At 32.6% G+C, this 23,493-nt stretch overlaps 1 protein-coding gene across 3 annotated transcripts in view; it reads left to right on the plus strand.

Annotated features, from left to right (window-relative positions):
• The window catches only part of Caap1 (caspase activity and apoptosis inhibitor 1), an 86,037-nt gene that overhangs the window by 43,246 nt on the left and 19,298 nt on the right, over positions 1-23,493 (plus strand). Inside the window, exon 6 of one of the 3 annotated variants that reach the window (XM_076845932.2) lies at positions 5,533-7,509. The exons of the other annotated variants lie outside the window; for them this stretch is intronic. Coding sequence (XP_076702047.1) covers positions 5,533-5,879 — 347 coding nt within the window. The 3' untranslated portion in view covers positions 5,880-7,509. Of the gene's footprint in view, positions 1-5,532; positions 7,510-23,493 lie in introns of those variants that run through there. 3 annotated transcript variants of the gene reach the window in all.

Here is a 23,493-nt window from a genome sequence, read left to right on the forward strand (position 1 = left end):
GCTCCATTGATTCTGAGGGAATTTAATTTTAATTTTTGTGCCATTTGTTCCACAGTTAACTCTTCCTTGCTTCCAAGATTTGTAAAGAAGAATTGCCTTCTTCGGTGGTTTGGTTTTGCTTTGCTTTTATTTTTCTGTCAGTTGGATCCTGTCTATTTATATTTTGTAAAAATCCTACAAAACTTTTATTTTTTAATTTTTAGATGGTATCTTTTCTTATTAACTAATACTGATTTTTTTTTCTTTTAGCACTTTTTTAAAGATTATATTCTATTAAAAATAATTCATGTAGTCTACAGTAAAATTAGAAAATTCATTTTCCTCCTCTACTTTTACCCCCCCCCCAACACCAGGAGTAATCACTATTAATAATCAAAAATACTTATATCATTTTTAGTAAAAAATATGATTATTACTCTTTGGTTTACTTTTTGATTTTAAAGATATGTATCTTGGTAATTTTTCTCTCTTACTAATATACTATCTTTTTTCCAGAAAAATTAAAATTCTGTTTTTTACTCATAGTAAAAAGTAATATCTTTTTAAATTTGCATTTGCCTAATTAGAAACTGGGTAGAGCATTTTTTGCTTATATTTATTGGCCCTTTGTTTTCCTGTTTTTTGAAATTCATGACTTGAACCTTTGTTCATGTTTTTTTTCCCTAAAGACATTATAGATGTTCTGCATATTCTTATATTTGCATTTTTATAAATGTATTTGATAATATTTTTTGTAGTCTGTTTTTAAAATTTTACTTGTGTTTTTCCTTTTTCAAAAGTCTTACCAGTTTTATTTAGCTAAATCTGTTGATTCTTTTCCTTTGTGAATTTACAATTTTGTTCTGTTTACTTAGGAAAGACTATTTATTAATCTTATCCTCAGTTAATTGAGAATTGTTATGCTATGCTATTATTTTTCTAAGTATCTGTCTCTGTTACTTCAGTGGGTACTCTGCAGGAAAGTCTCTCTGAAGTGTCTTAAATGGTATGTAATATTTTAGGGATCACCCATCTTACTGGAGGAACAAAATTAATGTAAGGAATATATCATATCTTTTTTTTTCTTTGTGAAATGTTTAGTTATTTTGCTGCTTTGTGACATCAGCAACTTGAATCTAATTTTTTATTTGCTCTTTGCTGTGCTATTTTTGATTATTATGTCTTTATTTTCTTCTTTCCTTTAAGTCTTTACTAAAGCTTGAAAAATTAAGTGGACTTAAGCCCACTAAATAAGTTTGCAAATTTATTTAGTTTACAAACTGATTTTTAAGATTTTTATTATGTTATATGATTACTTCTAATTTTTATCAGAGTAATTTTTGAATGTAACTTTGTGGAAACGAATTCTAAAGCTTCATTAAAAAATAGATAACACATACACAAAAATAGAACCACATTACCTGTATTATCTTTTATTACTGGTTAGGTTTTATTTAAAGGAGTAGAAATGATTTGCCTTTTAGTTGATTTGTTATCCTTATTCATCATCATAAACCTGTGTGAAAACTTGATAATGCTTCTTTGTGGAATTCTTTTTTAAATTTTGAAATATTTGTTAACCTATTTAAAAATAAAACTAAGCCCACTATTAAATAAAATTTTTATGAAAATAACTTTATTTCTTAAAACAAAAATTGATGAGAAGAATGGCATAGTTTTTTACATGTGTGTAAATCTCTGTTAGCTTCTATATTCCTTCTCTGGGATATAGTGTTTTGGTTAAAGGATATGGAGAAAATCCAACTACGCAAAAATATGTAGTTAGAAAATGGAGAAGGATTTTAATAACCATTTCAGATAATTGTGAATATTGTTTAATACTAAACCCAAACTGGTAGTTTTTTAAAGGATAGTTGAAATTTGGGTCTGAAACCATATCAGTGAATATTTCGTACTCTAGTTACATTAGAATTTATTGGTTAATTTGTATTCTGGATTGATCTTTTTGTTACACATAATTTTGTACCATCATGCATTTGTTACTTAGAAGATATTGGTTCACCAACTATAGGATCTTCCAAACATTGATAGATTTTATTATACAATACCAAAAAAAATCACATTAATTAATATACTATTGATAACATAAAAAACTTTTTCTAAAAGAAATGTTTTTTATCCCACATGATAGTGGAATTGTGACATATTTGTTATTTGTGGAACTCTTTTTAATATTTATTTTTTAGTTCTAGGTGGGCACAATATCTTTATTTTATTATTATTTTTATGTAATGCTGAGGATCAAACCCAGTGCCTCATGCATGCTAGGCGAGCGCTCTACCACTGAGCCACAGCCCCAGCCCCTATTTGTGGAATTCTTATATAACTTAAGAGAATACTCATTTCCCCTGAAAATACACACATACATACAAATGTTTGTGTATATGCTCACATGCATGCAGAATGGCAGATCTGAAGAACAGAACATGATGACACTGAAATTTTAAGCACTTGGAGGCATTAGGGAAAAAGTTATTTCTTTAAAAAAATGTATAATGTTTACCCTTTTTACTTTGAGAATCATAATTGATAGGAAAAACCTATGATTTTTTTAATGCCAATGATGAGAGTATATTATTTTTGGAAATGTATTCATGTTTGCACATGATGCTTTTAAAAATGTGAGTTACTAATTCTGCTAGAATGAACTAAATTCAGCAATAGTGGAAAAGACCTGAGGTATGGTACTAAAATCTTCAAAGAATTTATTGTGTCCTATTATATAAGTCATGTCACTTGTTCTCAAATTTGTAAAATAAAGTGCTTTGCTAAGTCATTTTATTTGTATAATTCTACAAAATTTTGGCATGTGTGATATGGTTATTTATGGACAGATGGAATCTATGAATATGTTTAGAATTACTATATTACTGACAACTTGGTCATTTGGATTATGAATTATAATTTTAAATGTAAACAGAACACCAAATGTATAGGGTATTATTTCTTCAGTGATAAGCTAGATGTACTATTTTTTTATATAAAAGCAAAAAAATGAAGCAAAACCCACTTTGTGCTTACTGAAATGTTTGAAACATCCATAGAGAACATAAATGAAAAAGAGTGTCCAGATTTTTTTTTCCTTTGAAATATTGGGCTTGTATACTTAAATATTTTGATCCTGAATTTTTGATACTGATAATTTTTTAAAATGAAGATTTTATTATGTAAGCTTAGGGAAGAGTAGTTCTTTAGCTGGGATTCATTTCTAAAGAAGCTTACATAAACAGTTTTAAAAATGATCTGAATTAAGTGATAGTATGTATATAGCTTGGTGCTTCTTAGCCACGTAGAAAGTATTTGAGAGTGTAGACTTCCTCCCCAGGAAAATAAAATAAAATGAACTTAATAAACATTTATTTCCCTTTAAAAAAAATTACACATACTCTTATAAATCCCTGTAGCCTCTTTGTAGAATTATAAGCTGGTGGTATGTGACAATGACAGTCAAATTTACCCCCATATAAATTCAAAGCAAATTAATTTCATAAGAATTTTTCTACTTTTAATTTTGTGACAGCCTTTGTGGGATTGTGTAGTTGTACGTAGTTTTGTCATTAGATACTGGTCTCTGGACTCATGGAATAATAAGTAAACCTCAGTTATAAAGTTGAGACATTACTTTTCTCTAAAATATCTTATCAAAAAAAGTTGGTAAAAATAATAGAGCATAATTTACTTAATTTTTGTGGCTACGACTGTCGGAAATTTCTTTTGGCATAATCCACATGATGAATATGTTAAGTGAAAAGTGACTGGTAACCATATCTTAGGGGGAAAGAGAGAACAGTTTACTTACTGTATATTTTTCTGTTGATTTAATTTACTATTATGTTATGACCTTGGTCTTTAAAGATACTCTTGGATAATTTTCTTTCTTTTTCTTTTTAATTTACCCAGTCTGTTCATTATCTAATAATAGAAAAATAAATCATATTTTTCAAAAATTTGTATTTTAAAATCTTTTGAAAAGTCTGAAAATTTTTATTTCAAATTAGTGATGTCAGATTTAGAATTAGAATGTTAGGTTAAAGCTTGCTAGGCACTAAAATTAATTTTCTGCGCTTTGGACAACTCTACACATCTTTTCTTGAATTTGTTTTTGACTTAAATTAGAAAACTTAATATAAAGCATTATTTCTTTTTAAAAATTTGTTCTTTTTAATTGTACATGACAGTAATAAAACATTATATCTTAAGACAAAATTCAATATTCGTTTTTCTGTAAATTTTCTCTTGTTATTTGGAAATACTTGCTGCTTTGGGGAGATACGTAAAATATTCCCTGGCATCAGATAATTAAAATTCCAACTATATTTTTATACATTTTATTTGTAGATGCAAAATAATTTATTGACTTATTTCCACTTTAATTTTGAAATAGGGAGTTGTTTTTTAATTATAAGAATACAGGAAGGTGGGACTGGGGTTGTGGCTTAGTGGTAGAGCGCTCTCCTAGCACGCCCGATGCACTGAGTTTGAGCCTCAGCACCAAATAAAAATAAATAAATAAAGGATTGTATCTGACTACAACTAAAAAAAAAATAAAAATAAAAAAAAAAAGGAGGAAGGTTGGTCAGGTCAGTAAATTGTTTTACAACAGTGGAATAGAATTGTTTGTCCTTCCTATATGTTCTATTATTAGCATTTTCCATCTATTGATCTGTGTTTTGTAAATAAGTTTTCCTTACTATTAAAGAAAGTTATCAAAGCCAACATTTTGAAAATCATTACTTTTCAAAAAATTAGGTACTTAAGAGATAAATAAATTTGAGGTATAAATGAGTACCTAATGTTATAGATGATGCCTGGATTTAAGTGGTATTCAGCATGAAGGCTAAAGTGGTTGAGATTCATAATCTATTTATAATTTGAGGTCTTAATATCAGTTATAGAAGTTTTAGAGCAAATGCATTTTTAAAAATCATGCTGTATTAATTTTATTAATTAAAAACTCTCTTCATGGAGACTTATTTTATCTTAGAAAATGGCCTTAGGCATTCTCTTTTAATTTATTGATTCAGAACCAAGTGTTTGAAAAAGCATATGAAAAGATTTAGGATAATTGCAATACACAAAGTGTCCAGCTTGCTGATGATATTGTCCTTTTTTTTTTTTTTTGTAGTTTATAAAGCAAAGAATTTTAAATACCTTCTAGAAGGAAATTTTACTTCTTCAATAATAAGTACTCTTTCCAAAGAGTTTCCCCCATCAACTTACAGTTTGTAATGTGGAAGCCTCATTGTGATATAAAACATTACAATATTTTTATTAGGAAAAGAGATCATGGGTGCTCCACATGATGGAATATGTTTCCCAGTACTTCTGTGTTGTAATAAATTGCAGTAAAAAAAATAGAATTTATATGAAATTTGATCTGTTTTGAAACTTGAGCCAGTGGGATAATGGATTGTGCTTTGGACTCCAAGGTGGGAGGTGGGGTCCAAGTAGCCCTTTAGTCATGAATAGTAAGGAAATTTCAACGCAGGGCATTTAGGTTACAAGGTTCTTTCCCATTTTTTGTTGTTACAGGCAAAGGGGAAGATAGTGATGTACTCAGTATAAATGCAGATGCTTATGACAGCGACATAGAAGGCCCGTGCAACGAAGAAGCAGCTGCTCCTGAGGCCACAGAAAATACAGTCCAGAGTGAAGCTGGTCAGATAGATGACCTGGAAAAAGATATTGAAAAAAGTGTGAATGAGATTCTGGGACTGGCAGAGTCTAGCCCAAAGGAACCCAAAGCAGCCACCCTGACTGTTCCTCCACCAGAAGATGTTCAGCCTTCAGCACAGCAACTAGAACTGCTAGAACTTGAGATGAGGGCAAGAGCAATTAAGGCCCTAATGAAAGCTGGTGATATAAAAAAACCAGCCTAGTTATTTAACTTGAGTTTGAATTTTAGGTGTGTTTGATGAAACCACATCCTGTAATTTTGTATCTAAAGTTTATTTGGGGTCTTATGTGGTATTTCTTATGTAACCCTATTAGGTAAACTCATCCTAGGCCTAAAATACTTATTGTTTTTGTTTTGTTTTTTAAACTTTTATATTATAGATGTGTGTTTGAATTCATGACACATACGAATGCTATTTTAGATGAATACTATGTTTGCAAATACTATCTTCAAAGCCATTAGGGAAGAGTCATGGTATTTTTTTTCTTTGTTTTTAAATGTTTGGCAACAGACCCAAAAGCTTTAAGAAGGATTGACCAAGCATGTTTCTCTTAAGGCGACTTCTATTTTGCAATAAATATTAAAATTTTTGCTTCTAGATTTGTTAATGGTTTAAGAAATTTTGTTTTGTGTATATGTAATTTTAAAATATTTACTGTTTTGAAGATGCCATCTGTGAATATGGATTTCCTGGTTAAAACTGAGTAGTAGTTTTTGTTGTAAGGCTTAGAGATCTGCTCTTCATGACTGAGTAAAACTTTTTTTTATAAAGAAAAAAAAGACTCAGTTTAAGGCAATTTTTAATAATATAGAATTAATTGCCCATATTAAATTCCAGCAGACAAGCCATCCTAACAGGTATTTGATCCTATTGAACACTTTGTTCAAGTTTTTTTTTTTTTTTCTTCAATAAAAAGGAACAATTTTGATTTACATTCCAAGCTGTCAGGAAAAGGAGACTGTTTTATTCTACAAGGTTCATCTGGTGGTGTTGCCTGAAGATCTGATGTGCTATAATTTTATGAATCAAAAATAATAAAAGACTTACCATTCTGGATCTAAAGACTTTTGATACTTTTCTGAAAGTAAAGTTAATTTCAAGAACTTTTGATAAGTTGATGTTATAATTAGTCTAATTTTGTATAGTTTTTGTAAACAAATTAGCATCCTATCACAATTACAAATGTTCCCCCCAATTGGTAATTGCAGTTGTTTGATACCAAAATAAATTTAGATAGGATCCCTTAACTTAAAATAAATTAATTTTTTTCTAAAATATAAATCTGGAGCTGTTTTTATATTTGAAAACAAATGTAGTATATTTTATTTATAAGTCATGTTCTACTGATATGAGGATTTTCCTTATACATACCTTGCAGGGATTGTTTTATTAGCTGACTTAATTATATGTTTATTTTAGAGGGTATTTTAAATGGATATAGAGGACATTTGTGAAGCATTGGTGTTACAGTTACAAATTTACATTTTGCTTCTGAACACGTCTTTAAATAATCCTGTCACTATCTTCCTCTCCAAATCTAACAAAGCATAGAAACCTGTGTCATTTGAAGTGTTTCTTTTAGGCTGGTAAATGTGAAGATGACTTAAATAGTGCTCACAGTTGTCACTTCATCATGAGAAAGCATTGATTATGGTAAAATAATTCTCTAGTCCAGCTTAAGCTAAAAGTTAAAATAATAAAGTAGTACAAACTAAACTGTATTGCTGCTTACTAATTATAAAATGTGATAAATGGCATTTGTGTGATTAAATGTAAGAGTAGGAAAAGGTCTGAGTGTTGTGGATTATTAAAGCCCTCATCTCTTGAAGTACTTTGTGTCTCTTCTGTTCAGTGTGCAAAATGCTTTGGAGAATATTTAATTGGAGTAGATATGTGTGAAACAGAATGAACTGAGTGAATTAGAGACTACTGAGATTCCTAACTTTAAAAAAAGTAAAAGAAAAAAAAAAAAGAAACAGCTTTTTTTCCTCTTTCTGTCTTTTTAATGGGAACAGATTTAAGAACTTTTTGAAAATGACGGGCTTTAAAAAATAGGAATAAGTTTGTTTTAGAAATGCCTAATAGGAAAGTGCCTCATTGATCTGAGGCTGCCATTTAAAAAATTAGTTCACAGGTATTTATTGCTTCTAAGGTCTTCAGTCTTAAAGACAAATCTTAAACCCAGAGATGTTACAGATTGATGAGTAAAGATAAACCTGTTGCTTCTTTTTATGCTTGATTCTTTCCTTTTGTTAAGGTAAGGAAAATGTTTGGGTAATAATTAATTGGTAATTAAGCTAAAAGAGAAAAAATGGCAGCCAACTTTTCCACTTAATGTCAAATAATTCTAGTATTTGAATTGGGGTTTGACCCAAATTTTGAATGTTGTATGGCAACTGATTACAGGTCCTCTGCATTAATGAGCAGCTGTCCCAAGCAGTAGGCCTTGGATCACTTTGAAATGTTCTTACATATTGATTGATATGTATTTTGAAAGCTTATTGCCCAGTTACTAGTTAAACATTGCAATTATGAAAAATCACCCCAAACCCTCAAATCTTTCTATTGAACACCACCAGTCCCTTAAGATTATCATGCAGTGTATCCTTTCATTATAAATGTTTTTGCCAAAACCAGTTTTCAGCAAAATGTTAGATCCTAGAGCATGATTAGTTATCAGAGTAAAGGCATGCTGAATCACTGGAAGAGTAATACAAATTGCAAAGAAATATTCATTTTTCAGTGTCATTTTTAATGTAGATAAAGCAGGAGTGAACCGATATTTGGGTCACATATTTAAGCAGTCTGAAAGTTTTTAAAGTTCTTAGTTCAGTGCCATCATAAAATGAAAGAAAAGAGAGTCCAGGCATAGATACTTTGCTTTGATCATATCTAATTCTGAAAAAGACCAGTGCTTTAACTTTAAACTTCATTTTTAGTTACTTTTAGTTACTTTTCTTTTTATATTTAGGTAGACTCCCTTTTTAAGCAAGTGCTCTAATGAGTATACCAATAGAAACTCAGATATATTTCCTTGATATTTGATAACTATTTACAGGTGCTCTGAGATGAAAAGAATATGTGAGTTAAGAGCAGAGAGTTCTGATTCTGCCCTAACCAGCTGTATACAAATGACTTTAAAATGAGGGAAGTAAATTATTAGCCAAATATATGATTTCTTTCAGCTATATTGGTCTGTGATCCCAATACACAATATAGTAAAATTTATGAAAACAGAATTCTTTTGATATGTATTTTTTATATCCTCTAGTCCCTCCCCCTCCAGTTCAAAATGAAGCAGTTTTATTTAGTCTCTGTTCCTTGCTCTTGCTGGATATGAACATCAATCGAGTTTCCATTTTTTTCCCCCTTACTACAGTCTTCACTGTCAGGATCTCTTGGTAAGTATACTGCCTATAATTACTCATTTTGGTCCATAAACTTAGTTTATTTTAACTTCTTATTTATTTCAAAATAATACATAAATAAATTTAAGGTTTTCCCCCCAAAGAATCTAGTGAAAAATAGCACTTTCTTTCTCTGTCCTTTTTATATGTAGCTATTGCTACAGAGAGGTAACCGCTTTCAAGTCTTTAGCTATTTCTTATTGCACTATCTCTGTCTGTTGCAAAATAACATGATTATTCTGCTGCTTCCTGATATTTTGGTTTTAGATTTATCTGTTTTATATTTTGGAATATGAAGACTAAGCTCTAGTTCCTCTGCCTCTCCCCAAAACATTCCTTCCTTCATCCTCCCAATATAGTGCAGTTACATTACACTTTCTGGTAAAGTAAGTGTTCAACAATTATAACTGCTTTGACTCTGGGATTACTGTGCACAACTGAACTGTGTGTATCTGTAATTGTATTTCCTTCTTTGGTCCAATTTTGTTTTAAATTTTTTAGAATTAATATAATTGCCTAATTATTTTATTTGCTCAGGATTTCTAATAGCAGATATAATTTATACCCAGGCTGTTCTCTAGAAGTACAGATCTCTTAATAGGTTCAGATACATTGCATAATCATTTTTTTTTTTTCTTTTAAGACATTCCTATGGAACATTCTGTTCTTTGGTAATCTGAATTGGTTTCTCTTACCTCATGTTGGGGCCCCCATTTCCTGAATTCTGTCATCTTCTTTTTGCTTATTTCTTTACTTTGACATTCTTCCTATGAAGGACAGTATGAACAATAAATTGTTTTTTGATTTATTTGTGTGACAGCATGGCTCAGTTCTGTCCATTGAAACTTTATGTGTGTGCAGATGTCTAGGCTGGAAATCCTTGGGAGCTCTGCACCAGTGCCTTTCCAACTTGCACTGATGCTCTTGAATTCATTTGTCATTCTGATTTTTGATACTTAATGTTTTGTCCTATTTATTTCTCTTTGGAAGTTGTCAGGATCTGATCTTTATCCTGATTCTTCTGAAATTTCTCCATGTGTCAGGGTATGGATATATTTTCATCCAGTAAGTTAAATATTGTGAACTCTCAGGGGGGTAATTGAAGTCATTCAGTTCTGGGAAGTTTGTATTATTTCTTGGGTAAGTTTTTCCCCTTTATTTTCTTATAATCTATATTCCTGGTACTCATTCTGATATATCTAGGCCAATTTTAAATTTTTATTGCTTCTACTTCCTTTTTCTTCCACTTTCTAATATTTTTCTCAATTTTGTTTTCCTATGACTTTTTAAAATTTTCATATTTTTAATATCCAGAAGATCTTTTTGCTGTTTTTATTTTCTGACTATTCTCTTTTCAAAGCAGCATTCTATTCTTGTATCTATAGGGCAGTGGCTCCAGCGTGGGATCCCAGTGACCTTGCACATATCCTGGTTGGCCATGCAATCAGAGCTTGAACTTCAGATTGACCTAAGTCTTGATGGACATAAACCCTGTGATCCTCCCAAGAACATGGCAAGACAGATTCAAGAGGAACCCTTACATGACCATTTTCTCATCTGCCTTTATTCTGGAAGTCTTCTTGTCTTTCAAGAGAATGTCTTGAGGCTGTTTCCTACCTGCCTTTCTGGGTCCTTTGAGACCTGAGACTTTCCACCTTTCCCCTACCTTAGGGCAGAGCTATTAATAGGCTATAAAATTGCTTAGCTGCAGCAAAGCATTAGCTGCACAGCAGCAGGTGTCACATCACTCCCTTAGTGTTGTCATCTGGTCCTTTTGTGTTGATATCACACAGCACAAAGGCTATGGACTATTTCATTATGTATTTTCTCATTATCTGTGTAAGTAATAAACTTTCTGAATCAAAAAAGCACTCTTGCTTCCCCTGCTGATTGAACCTGTCAGGACTTGCTTGGCCCTTGCCTAGACCTTGTGTTTAGCAATTTCATGGATAAATATTAATTTTAATGGTTATTTTCTTTGGCTTCTTGCCTTCTGTTTCCTTCAAGTTAATTTTTTCTTATTTGTTTTGCTATTCAATATTTTCTCAGTTTTTTAAAAAATGCTTGCTGATGTTTTACTGCTCGAATACATGAGTAAGACGCTAAAAAGCTAGTTGGAAATCTGTGGCTAAGGCTCTGTAATGGTGGAATTCTCTCTCCAGCTGGATATTCACAATATGAAGACTTTTACTTAATCCAACTATTTTCGATAGGCTAACCCTGCCTTTAATTCTTCATGCCTGTAATCTCAGCGATTCTGGAGGCTGAGACTGGAGGGTTGAAAGTTTGAGACCAGCCTTAGCAACTTAGACCCTAAGCAACTTGGTGAGACCCTGTCTCAAAAAAATAAAAAGGCCTGGGGACATGACTTAGTGGTTAAGCACCCCTTAGTTAAATCACTGGTAACAAGAAAAACAAAAACGAAACAAAACAAAAATTCTAATTGGTATATTTGAGTTTAGAATCTCTTCCACTTTGCCAGAATTTTGAAGCTGATGAATGAATGCTTGTTGCCTATGTGTGTGGAGACCAGCTTTCATGTTCCCTTTCCACTCTGAGGAAGAACCTGGGATCCTCATTACTGCGCCTTACTTGAGTTTATGTTAGAATCATGTTACTTCTTACTTTCGTCTCTCTGTGCACTAACCATCTTCATCTACTAAGTCATCCCCATTCATTTGTGTTCCAATTTCCAAAATTTTCTTGACTCATCTCTCATCTTTTTACTGTCTAAAACGGATTATTCCTTTTAATCTCTTTGCCATTTTAGTGGGCTTTCATGAAGGAGCCATGACAAAGCTCAGTTTTAATTTGAGTCAGTCGTTTCTTCTTAGTGTGGGTCTCTGTCCAAGAGTCGTGGCTGGTTGCTTTAGGGAGTTCTCAGGGGATACACTGCTCCAGCTCCTTTTAGATTGTATTATTAGACCTCACTTTGACCTGCTATTATTAGAGACAGAACCCCTCCCAGTTTCAGCTGACAGCCTCAGATTGGCTTGCCATGATTTGTACTGATTTTAGATGTCTTCTGTGTTCAGGTTGTTTAGCTGTCCAGATGGCTTCCCTTTCTTTCTCCCACAGAAGTGCTGATATGGTTTTATGACTTGTTAGTGGTTTGTTCTAATCTGATTATATTAAGGAGTTTAGGGGTATACTTAGTTTTAAATGTGTTGGTATTTCTATTGCTTTGCCTAGTTTTCTGTGGGAATTTGAATAGATTCAAAAACTGTCATGTGGAGAGTATGCGTATGTTTTTATTTAAAAACACTTAGTCTTATTTGTATATGAATAATATTTTATATCCAAGAAAATAATTTATATCTAAATGTTATTATTGAATTATTTTCAGTATTTTCTTAAAATTATTTTGTTAATTTTGATGAATTTTCCTTGATGATAAAAGTTATTTTTCTTTTAAAACTAAAGCCTGCTTTTGTTATCTTACTTAGAAGAAGTTGTTAGTCTAAAATAGCAATTTAGCACTGCTCATTAAGAGCATAATTTAATTTTATTAGATATAATTTATAGTAATTGTTGTCAGTTGAAAGATTATTTATTTATTTGTCTTTTGGTACTGGGGATTGAACTCGGGTGCACACTACCACTGAACTACACCCCCGAGCCCTTTTTATTTTTTGAGACAGGGTCCCACTGAGTTGTCCAGATCGGCCTGGAATTTATGATCCTCCTGCCCCAACCTCCTCAATAGCTGGGATTATAGGTATGTGCCGCTGCGCCTGTCTGAAAGATTTTTTAAATTATGAAGTAGAAAGTACTGTATATTAAAGTGAACACATAACTTTTTTCCCTGTAAAAGTATGTAACACCTTTTTTTATTAGAGTTTTATAGTTATACATAGTAGTTGTATTCATTTCGACAAACTCATACGTGCATGGAATTCGATTTCAGTTCATAATCCACCCCTATCCTTCCCCCTTTTTCTTCCCATCCTCCTTCCTGTCTTCCATATTCCCTCCTCTATTAGACTTCCTTTCCCTCACTATTTATTCCTATTTGATTGGTTCTTTTGACCTATGTATATAGGTGAAGCTCCCTGTGGTATATTTATGTATACACATAACGTTATGTTTTAAGAATTCATTCTGCTTTGCCTCTCCCTACCCATTCCTCCCCTCTGCCTATCACCTTCTTCCACATTACTAATCTTCCCTTTATCTTTATGGAAACATAACTATGGATTCAGAAGGACCAGTATTTTAATGTTCTTTTAAAAGTTTTTTAAAAGAGAGAATTCACTGTGTCACTTTTAAAAGAGAAGTTGTTTCCTGTGAACAACTTATATTTGTTCATTACTTTTCTGTTTTAGTATATCTTTCCCTGAAACATTCAAAGTTCAAAAAAGAGCTAGAAGTTATGGTAATTGATCCTTCCCCTTCATCCTCCAGATATATTTGACATGAGATTTTTAAAATAATATTCTGTTTTTAGTGTGATATTCTAAGTCACCAATTTAATGAAAATTTGGTATTATTGCTGTTATGTTTATCGGTCTATATAACATAGTCTCAAGAAAAACTAAAAACCAACTTAACAAAAAACCTCTCTGCCTGAAAAGAGATTCTGGAAGCATCAGTAAATATAGTTTTTGTCTTTTAGTGGAAAAGATTGCTTGATGTAGTTTTAGCTATAAAACAATTGTTTTGGTGTTAAACATCTGTGTAATAGCTTCCTGTGGAATTTTTCTATTAGTAAACATGGAAGACAAGAATATAATATCAAGAATGCTATGATATCAAATTAAAATCTGAATATGATGTCTTTTGACTTATTCATGATTATATAAACCTTCATGTTTATTTCTACAACAAATCTGCAACATGCAGAAAGAAAAAAAAAGTCTTTATTATGTTCCCTTATTTATAGCCAAATTTAAATGTTAAAATACTGCATTTTCTTGTCAAGTTTCATGTTTTATAGTTCTTTCTTGCTATTAACATTAAAATATGTAAACGGAATACTTATGTATTCTGAAGCCTGTAAAAAGGTTTTTGTGGGGCACTAGTTAATCTTACTGCTGCTATAGTCACCAGAGAAAGAGCCAAACTGTAAATACTGTATAGTTATGAAAATGTGGAAGAAAACCAGTCATTCTTGTTTTTTAAAAATACATGTTCATATACTCAGCTGTTCTCTAAATGTACCTTAAGATGTCATTTTTTCCTACCTGGTCTCTAAGTAGAAAATCTCTTGTCGGGATGTGAATTTTAGCCTGTATGGCAAAAATCAGGCTTATATACCTTACTGCTTTACATCTTGAACAAATAAAATCAATCCTTCCCAATTACAGAATACATAAAATCAATCCTTCCCAGTTACATCAACATATGACAGCTCTTAAGAACTTGGTGTTCGTGTTTCTATTCATATATTAGTGCTAAATTATTTTTTAAAGCCTATAGCCTTTAGTGAAAGTTAAGTGTCTCATTGATAGCTATTTGTTTATTTATTTGGTACCAGGGATTGAACCCAGGTGCATTTAACCACCAAGCCATATCCCAGCCCTTTTTATTTTTTATTGGAAATAGGGTCTCGATTAGTTGCTTAGGGCCTTGCTAAATTGCTGTAACTGGCTTGAACTTGTGATCCTCCTGCCTCAGCCTCCCAAACTACTGGCAGAGGCTACCATAGTTATTTCTTAAATCCCCCCCCCCACACACACACAATTTGTGCATTGATATAGAATTCAGGAACTTTTAAATTACAGTTTGGGAGTTGTCAACACATTTCATTGTGAATTGGCTTAAAATTATTTGCCTTTATTAGTGAAATAGTTTCAGAAAATAGAACTTTGGTTGGTTTACATTTAGAGCTTAAGGAACTACCAAATGAATTAAAACTAATGGGCACATATTAAACTTCATGAGCTTGCTTAACATACCTGCTTCCAACCAGCCCTACCTGACTAAACTTTTCTGTTTGCCATTTTTTCTTTTTCTCTTCAACCTCACTATTAACTCCCTTCCTTTGCTCTTCTGTCATTTTCCTACCTTTCACTTTCTTCCTTAACCGGTCATTGTTTGAGACAAAGATTATTTTTTTAAACATTTATTTTTAGTTGTAGGTGGACATAATATCTTTATTTTATCTTTATGTGGTGCTGAGGTTTGAACCCAGTGCCTTATGTATGCTAGGTGAGCACTCTACCACTGAGCCACAACCCCACCCAAAGACTTTTTTTTTTTTAAGTCTTTGTTGTATTCTCAATTTATAAACTTTAAGAAAAATAAAAATAGAAGCCTGGTGTGGAAGCACATGCCTATTTCCAGTTACTTGGGAGGCTGAGGATTGCAAGTTTGAGGCCAGCCAGCCTGGGCAATTTAACAAGACCCTGTCTCAAATTTTTAAAAGAGGCAGGGGGTTATAGCTCAGTGGTAGAGTACTTGCCTAGAATGAATGGGGCCCTGGATTTTTCAAATAAATAAATAAAATACATGTCATAAAACTTAAAGACCTACTATTTAGATTTTTAAATAAATAATTGGGAATTTTATAATTCTAGAACCAGAGAAATAGACCTCTTAATTAGATGAGATCAGTTTCAAGTACCAACATATTTTAATTTTATTACAAATGATTTTCAAAAGCATATGTTTTTAAATATTTTTTAATTGTCAGTGGGCCTTTATTTTATTTATATGTGGTGCTGAGAATCCAACCCAGTGCCTCACACATGCTAGGCAGGCACTCTACCACTGAGCCACAGCATACATTTTGAACTAGTGTCTTTTTGTTATAGTAAATGGTCAAGGTTTTTGGCCATGTCACTGTCACTGTCTTCTTCCCTTATATCCCAAATCATTTCAGTACATAAAGGCACTCAAATATTCTTTTCCTCCACTATTTCTCCCACAATGTGAATTTAAACAAAAAAAAAGTACATGAATGTTACGTCAATCTGAATTCAATGAATTTTTCTTAATTGTTTGGTTTCTTGATTCCTCATTGATTCCCTCATTTCTCATTTGCAATATTGTGGGTTTATTGCAAATAATTTGGACAAAAGATAAAACTAGAGAGAAATCCTTCTCTGTGAATATAATCTTGGCTTCTCTAATATTTAAAATCATCTATTGATTCAGTTAATGGTGTGCAAACTTTTTTCACTAACCCAATTATGTGTGTGTACGTATATACACGTGTTTATTTATGATAATATTGACAAGTATGAAATATAAAAGGCAAAATACAATCTAAAGAGAGTGCATTTGCACAAATAGAAAAGCTATACGGTTGATACCCTTAAGATCTACATATGTTCAAGATATCACAAAATTTTAATATCCTAAAATTATATGTAAACTATGGTTGCTAATTCTTAAAGCTCAGAGAATGTTGGAGGTGTGATAGAGTGTTGGGAGATATGCAGAGGAAGCACATTCAACAGGAAGAAATAACATCCAAAATGTAAAAGTGACAATTATGATTAGCTGGTTGTTGGAGACTGTTCAGTGCAGGGGGAAACATCACACACTGAGGAGTTTTTGTTTATCACTACACTGTGAAAATTGATGTTTCTAATGATGAACCTGCAAGAAATTCGATTTACGTGCAATTGTGTGTAAATAAGTTTTATTGTAAAAATAAAATATTTAGGTATGAGAAAACTTTATGTGGGCAGATACTTTTCTTGATTTACTAGATAAATGAGGTATCATTTTGAGGAGAGTATTTGAAAACACGATTATATGCACTTACACTTGCTTTGAGGCCTGGTTGCAATCACACTCTTAAAGTTTACTGGAAATTATGTGGTTTTTGTTCATTGATACAATAGAATAAAGGAAATGAACTTGTGTACTCTGTGATAAATGGCCACTTATTGTCTCTTAAAGCATAAAATATGTTCATCACTGAAAGCTGAAATTAGTCCCCAAACTAGTGTGTTTTGTAAGACACTTTTTATAAACTCAGTGAAGAACACAATTAGGGATAAAGGCTTTTATACTTGGCGGGGATAGGTGGAACATTTAGTTAACATACATTGTTTAACATCACTCTAGACATTCTGTTTCTATGCAATAGTTGCCATTATATATTTGGTACTTCATATAAATAAGATTTTTTTTAAATGATTGACTGTAACCGAATAATGCAAATCTTTTGGTGGCATAGTCAAAGTGAAATACACTTTGCACATAACAGGTATGGGTATGGACACTGAAGAGGAGTTCATTCAACACCTTCAACACTACACTTAAGAAATCACACTTTTTTTAAGCCATAAGTTTGCTTCTTCACGAAGAAGTATTGCTATGAACACTTTTCTGAGTGCCTTGTTATTAATCTTTGAGTTTGTATTATCCTGCAAGGAGAGGTCCCAAATTATACTTTCACAATTGTTCCTGTAAACATTTAAATCTAAGTTGTCAAAGCAATGAGTCTATCCTTTGTTGCAGATATGTAATAACACCTCAGTAAAATAATAAAAACACAATAAACTTAAAATGTTCTTTTAATGTTTTAAATTGTGTCATTTCTCTTTTTTTAAAGGATGAGGGTGGAGGAGAAAAGAGAACTTTAGACTTTTTTTATTTAATTGAACTAACAGCATGTGCTGACAAGTAATAAATAACAGCGATTCAGAGTGACTAAATAAATTGGTTTCCACAAGCAGTGATTCATCTTCTGTCTTTCATTGCCATCAGGCTAAGAGACAGCTTCTTTCTGTCAGCTTATAGGAAAGATATTTGAGAACATAACAATCTTGTTTCTATTCTTGCTCTAGTAAATTCTATAGTAGTTCACTTTAAAATATTTAGATATAATTAAATCTGGTTGTTCATTTACTTAAGATTTTGTGAATTTATAACTGTTCAATCTGATGTTCCCATTTTTTCCTTTGACTCCTGAGTTATTTAGAAGTGTGTTAAGCTAGTTATGCTCCTTAATATATTTCTATATTTTTAAAAATTTTTATTGATATTCATATACAATAATGTTCACCCTTTAAAATTGTACAGTTCATTGGTTTTTACAGATTTAGGTATCTGACAACACCATCTAAATCTACATTTTTATCACCCTAAAAAGATACTTTATACCCATTCACAGTTATTCTCCACATCTGCCTTCCCCTAAGCCCCTTGCATCCACTAATGTATTTTTTGTCTCTAGGATTTGCCTATACTGCTCATATAAATTAAATATGATAGGTGACTTTTTGTGTCAGACGTTGTTTTCAAGGTTCCTCCATGTTGTCAAACATATAAATACTTCATTTTATTGTCAAATAATGTTCCATTTACAGATTTTACTACATTTTTTGTTTATCCTTTCATTTGTTGGTTGACTTCTGTGTTGTTTCCACCACTTTCTGGCTCTTATAAACAATGCTTCTGTGAACATTCATGTGCAAGTTTATGTGTACAAACATGTTCTCACTTGAATTTACCTAGAGTAGAATTACTGGGTCACATGGTAATTATGTTTGACTGCTTGAAGAACTGAAAAACTGGTTGGTGCTGGATTATTTTTATCCACTCAAATAGTCTTGAACCTCCTTACCGAGATACAGATAAATTACTAGAGGGATCTTGAGTTCTCTTTTCACATTGCTCTTTGATCGGCGCTACACTGGCCTGAGAATTCTCAGTGCCTCTAGTCCTTCACTCTTCATTTTCTCAATTTAGAAAGTGATCTGTGCCCTACCTGGGTTCCCCTGCCTTGCTATGGCCTGGAACTCTCTCAAAACAGCAGTAACACTTACCTCATTTGTTTTCTGCCTGACAAGACTCACTATCTTTTGTTATACAGTGTCCAGTGTTGTCAGGACTTGCTCCACACACTCTGTTCTCTGGTTGTTTCAAGTGGACAAGTCATTCCTGTTAGTGTTACTCCATTTTGACCAAACGTGGAGCTACTTTCATTTTTTTTTTTTTTTAACCCCTAGTACTAGGGATTGAACTCAGATGCTTTACCGCTGAGCTGCATCCCCAGCTCTTTTTATTTTTTACTTTGAAACAGGGTCTTGCTAAGTCATCCAGGCTGTTCTTAAACTTGTGATCCTCCTGCCTTAACCTCCCAAATAAGCTGGGATTATAGTTGTTCACCACCACACTTGGCCTCACCTTGATGGGTATATTCACTGGATATGGAATTGCCTTTTTTTTTCCACTCAGTACTTAAAAGGTGTTCTACTGTCTTCTGTCCTCCATAGTTTCTAATAAGACCATGGTATTTTAATTGTTCCCTTTTTAATTATGTGCCATTTTTCTTTGGCTACCGTCATAAATTTTACTTTATTTTTCCTTTCCTCATCTGAAACTAGAGTTACTTATTTATTAGGCCTTTTAATATTGTCACAAAAATCCTTGAGGCTTTTTAAAAATAAATTTTCTCTCTTATTCAGATTGGATAATTTCCTGCACTATCTTCAAGCTCATTGATTCATCTCAATATTATCTCACTTCTGCTATTAAGCCCATGGTGACTTTTAAAGTTTTTTACATTGTGTTTTTCAATTATAAAATCTCCATTTGGTTCTTTTTTATATTTCCTCTGTCTTTGCTGAAATATCTATCTCTTCATTCATCCAGGCATTATTTTTCTTTACTTCATTGAGCATAGTCATAATAGCTGCTTTAATGTCTTTGTCTGATAATTTCAATATGCAGGTTATCTTTGTTTGCCCTTTGTAGATTGTCTTTAAAATGAAGACAAATTAATGTATATTGAACAGATTTGTTACTATCATCTCAATTAAGAAATACAATATAGTTAGCACTCTAGAAACTCTGGGAGTTTTTTGGGTTTGATCTTTTCTTTGTTTGCAATGCTAATTTGGTTTATTTTTCAAGAATGAGAAAAATTATGTTTATAGGATAAGAGAGATAACTGATTAATCACATTTCTGAAAAAGAGAAGAAATACTAAGATATTTGATTGTGTTAGTCATCAGAGCTTTGTAAATCAAAATCTTGATGAAATACCACTGAACTACCATCAGAATAGCTAACATTTAAAACTTGACTAACCCAAACACTCATGCACTGCTTGTGGGAGTATAATGGGTACACTGTGTAGGAAAATAATATATCAATATCTTCTAAAGCTGAACAAACTTATAACCTATGGCCTAACAATTTGACTCCTAAATATGTATCTGTTGGAAATGTTTATATATTACACTGAAAGAGATAGGTAAAACTGTTCACAGTAAAGGCATTTTTAAAGCCAAGATTTAAAAAACCACCGAATGTCCCATCAGTAGGCTAGTGAACAATTAACCTATGGTCTGTTCATGGAATGGGAGGTTATGTAGCAGTTAGTATGAACAAACTGCTACAACATGCAGGACAGAAGATTTCACAACTGTGATGTTGAAGGAAACCAGACGTGGAAAGGGTCATGAAGAGTGATGGTTACATGGATATGTTCTCTTTGACAAAACCCATCAATATTATGATTCATGGACTTTTCTATGTTGTACTTTATAGGAAGCTAACTTTTTGCTAAAAAAAAGAGAAAACCCTCTCTACCGTATGTTTGTCTTGCTCTTTTAGCAAGATCTAGCAATTTAGCTACATTCTCAGCTTATCAAAATACATTTTTCCTATATCTATATTTGGGAGGATATCAGATTTCTTATGATTGGAATCATTGACTGCTGAGTTTAGTTTCCCGGGGCATAATCTATAACTGTCCTAGAGGCACTATGTATCTCTGAGTTCCATTTCCATGTTGGAGTTATTTTAAGATGTTATTTATATGTTGTGTAAGCAGTCCTCTTCCAGAATCTTTTACATGCAGATAGTTGAAGTCTTCAGGAGAAAGTTGAGAATTATAATACTGTATTTTTTTATAGTAATAATGTTCTTTAAAGCCACTAAAGAATTTAGAAATGGAATCACTGTGTAAGGTTTGTGGGACATTTTAAACTCATAGAAAAGACTTGGACTTAATTACTTCAAGAAACAGGCTATATTTATTTTCTATTTCTGTGTAACTATCCCAAAACTTTTTTTCTTTTTTCTTTTTCTTTTTTCTCTCTCTCTCTCTCTCTTTTTTTTTTTTTTTTTTTTTTGTACTTTTGGAATTAGGGATTGAATCCAGGGGCTCTCTACCACTGAGCTACATCCCCCTATCTCATCCATGGATTTTAATTTTTTGTTTACATTTTGAGACAGTTCTCCTGTCTCGCCTCCCCCAATTGCTGGAATTACAGGCATGGCCCACCATACCAGGTTTCTATTCCAAAATTTTGTAGCTTAAAACCACCCAAACATTTATTAATCTTATATATTCTGTGGATCAAGAATTTAGTTACAGCTCAACTGGCTTCTCTGGAACAGTATCTCTTACAAGGACAGAATCAAGATGTCATCTGGGGTCACACCTTATCTGATGACTAGACTTGAGAGCTCCAAGCTCACTCAAGTGATTTTTGGTAGGATTCCATTCTGAAGACCTCAGTTTCTCACTGGCCACATGTTGAGGACCTTTCTTGGTTCCTTGCCACATTTTCCTCTGCACAGCAATTTATAACATGACACCTGTCTCCCAAGCAAAAGAGAAAGAAAGGGTAAACAACATGAGAGCCTAAGTGTTTCATTCTAAACATTAAAAGTGACTTACTAGGTCCAGCCATACTCAAAGTAGGGAAATACACAAAGACGTGAGTAGCAAGAGAAGGAGTTACCTGGGGTTGTGGCACACACCTATAATCCCAGTTTCTCCTCTGGAGTCTGAGGCATGAGGATCACAAGTTCAAGGCTAGCCTGGGCAATTTAGTGAGAGACTGTCTCAAAATACAATTTAAAGCCCGGCGCAGTGGCTAGGGAGGCTGAGGCAGGAGAATCGCAAATTCAAAGCCAGCCTCAGCAATTTAGTGAGGTGCTAAGCAACTCAGTCAGACACTGTCTCTAAATAAAATATAAAGTAGGGCTGGGTATGTGGCTCAGTAGTTGAGTGCCCCTGAGTTCAGTCCCCAGTACCCCCTCAAAAAAAAAATTAAAGAAAAAGGGGTGAAGCTATAACTCAGTGGTAGAGTGCTTTGGGTTCAATTCCCAGTATTAGAAGAGTCGTTGGGAGCCACCTTAGAAGCTATCACACTGGGCTTTGTCTATGAGTAGCCAGGATGGCAGGATGGGGTTAGAGTCCACAGCAGTTTGTCTTCAGTGAAGATTTTCCTTTAGTTGATTTGTTCTGACATTTGTTCTTTAAGGTGTTTGTCTAATCTTAATTAATTTGGACCAAAACATAATCTCTTCACATCTTAAACCTTTTCTCTGCACTTCCATTTACCCTATTTTTTCTCTATTCCCTGTCCTATGTAGCAAAGAACTGTCTTCCTATTTTGTAAGATACATTGTCCTAATTCTAAAGGTATACTCTTGCTTTTTGAAGAAGTAAGAAGTAAAATGTTAATTTACTTATCCTGTTCTGTTCTATGCAAGAGGGTGTTTGCCTATGTAAGTGTTGGTTGGTAGAACTCTCAGCTGGGATTTTTTTTTGTGTGTGTGCCACCCACGTTTCGTTTAGCAGTGGGAATTTTAATTTAGGTCATCATATTTTCCTCTTAACTACATCCTTCAAAGGAGATAATTGATGCCACTAGTAAATTTTAAAAAATCTCTTTAAGGCCTTCTTTACTTGTAATAAAATACTGTATTATCATCTGTTTTTCTTAGTGTTGTAGGTAATGAATTTTAAAAAGACTTGAAATGATGGTAGCTTTTGGCCCTTATTAAACAACAAAGAAAAATTATTGGGGAATAAATGTACAGTTCTATGAATAACTGTTTTTGGGTTGTAAAATCACATTTATTTATGTAATGTTTAAATAATACCAAGACAGATGGTTAATAATTCCAATCTGCAACCATAAATGTAAAATAAGTTTATTTAAAATTTTTTTTAAATCAGATGGACATGTGGGGAATTAATCTTTTGCTCTTTCCATGGAGAACAAATTTAAAATAATATACAAATATTTAGAAAGAGTTTCTCAGTCATGGAGCATTTCTCATTTTGCTTCTCATTGGTACCTCTCTTATTGTTGGAAATGCTGAAGTTTTGAAATTCTCCTTTTCTGTAGTGGGTGGTCCTCCCTTTTACTGAAGAATGGATTTTGTGGCCACTGAGTCAGCAGTTACTTTGACTTTAACTGAAAGAGATGAAGTTTCTAAGAGTTTATTACGTATGTTTCTTGCCACTGAGTGAACAAGAAAAATGCATACCCACCAGTGCTGACTGGTTGGTAATTTCTGAAACACGATGCCACAGCTCCTCATAAATAACAGAGTAACAGAATCATGAAGAATTTGGCAGAGATCAATCTCTAGATGGATGAGTTAGTCTATAAGCAAATAGCTGCTCGACTCCCTTTGACTTTTAAGAATGCTCTATGTATTTTCTAACCTAAGCTCTTGGATTTCAGTGAATCTCAAGA

The sequence above is a fragment of the Callospermophilus lateralis genome, chromosome 2, assembly GCF_048772815.1.
Source record: "Callospermophilus lateralis isolate mCalLat2 chromosome 2, mCalLat2.hap1, whole genome shotgun sequence".
NCBI classification, from domain to species: domain Eukaryota; kingdom Metazoa; phylum Chordata; class Mammalia; order Rodentia; family Sciuridae; genus Callospermophilus; species Callospermophilus lateralis.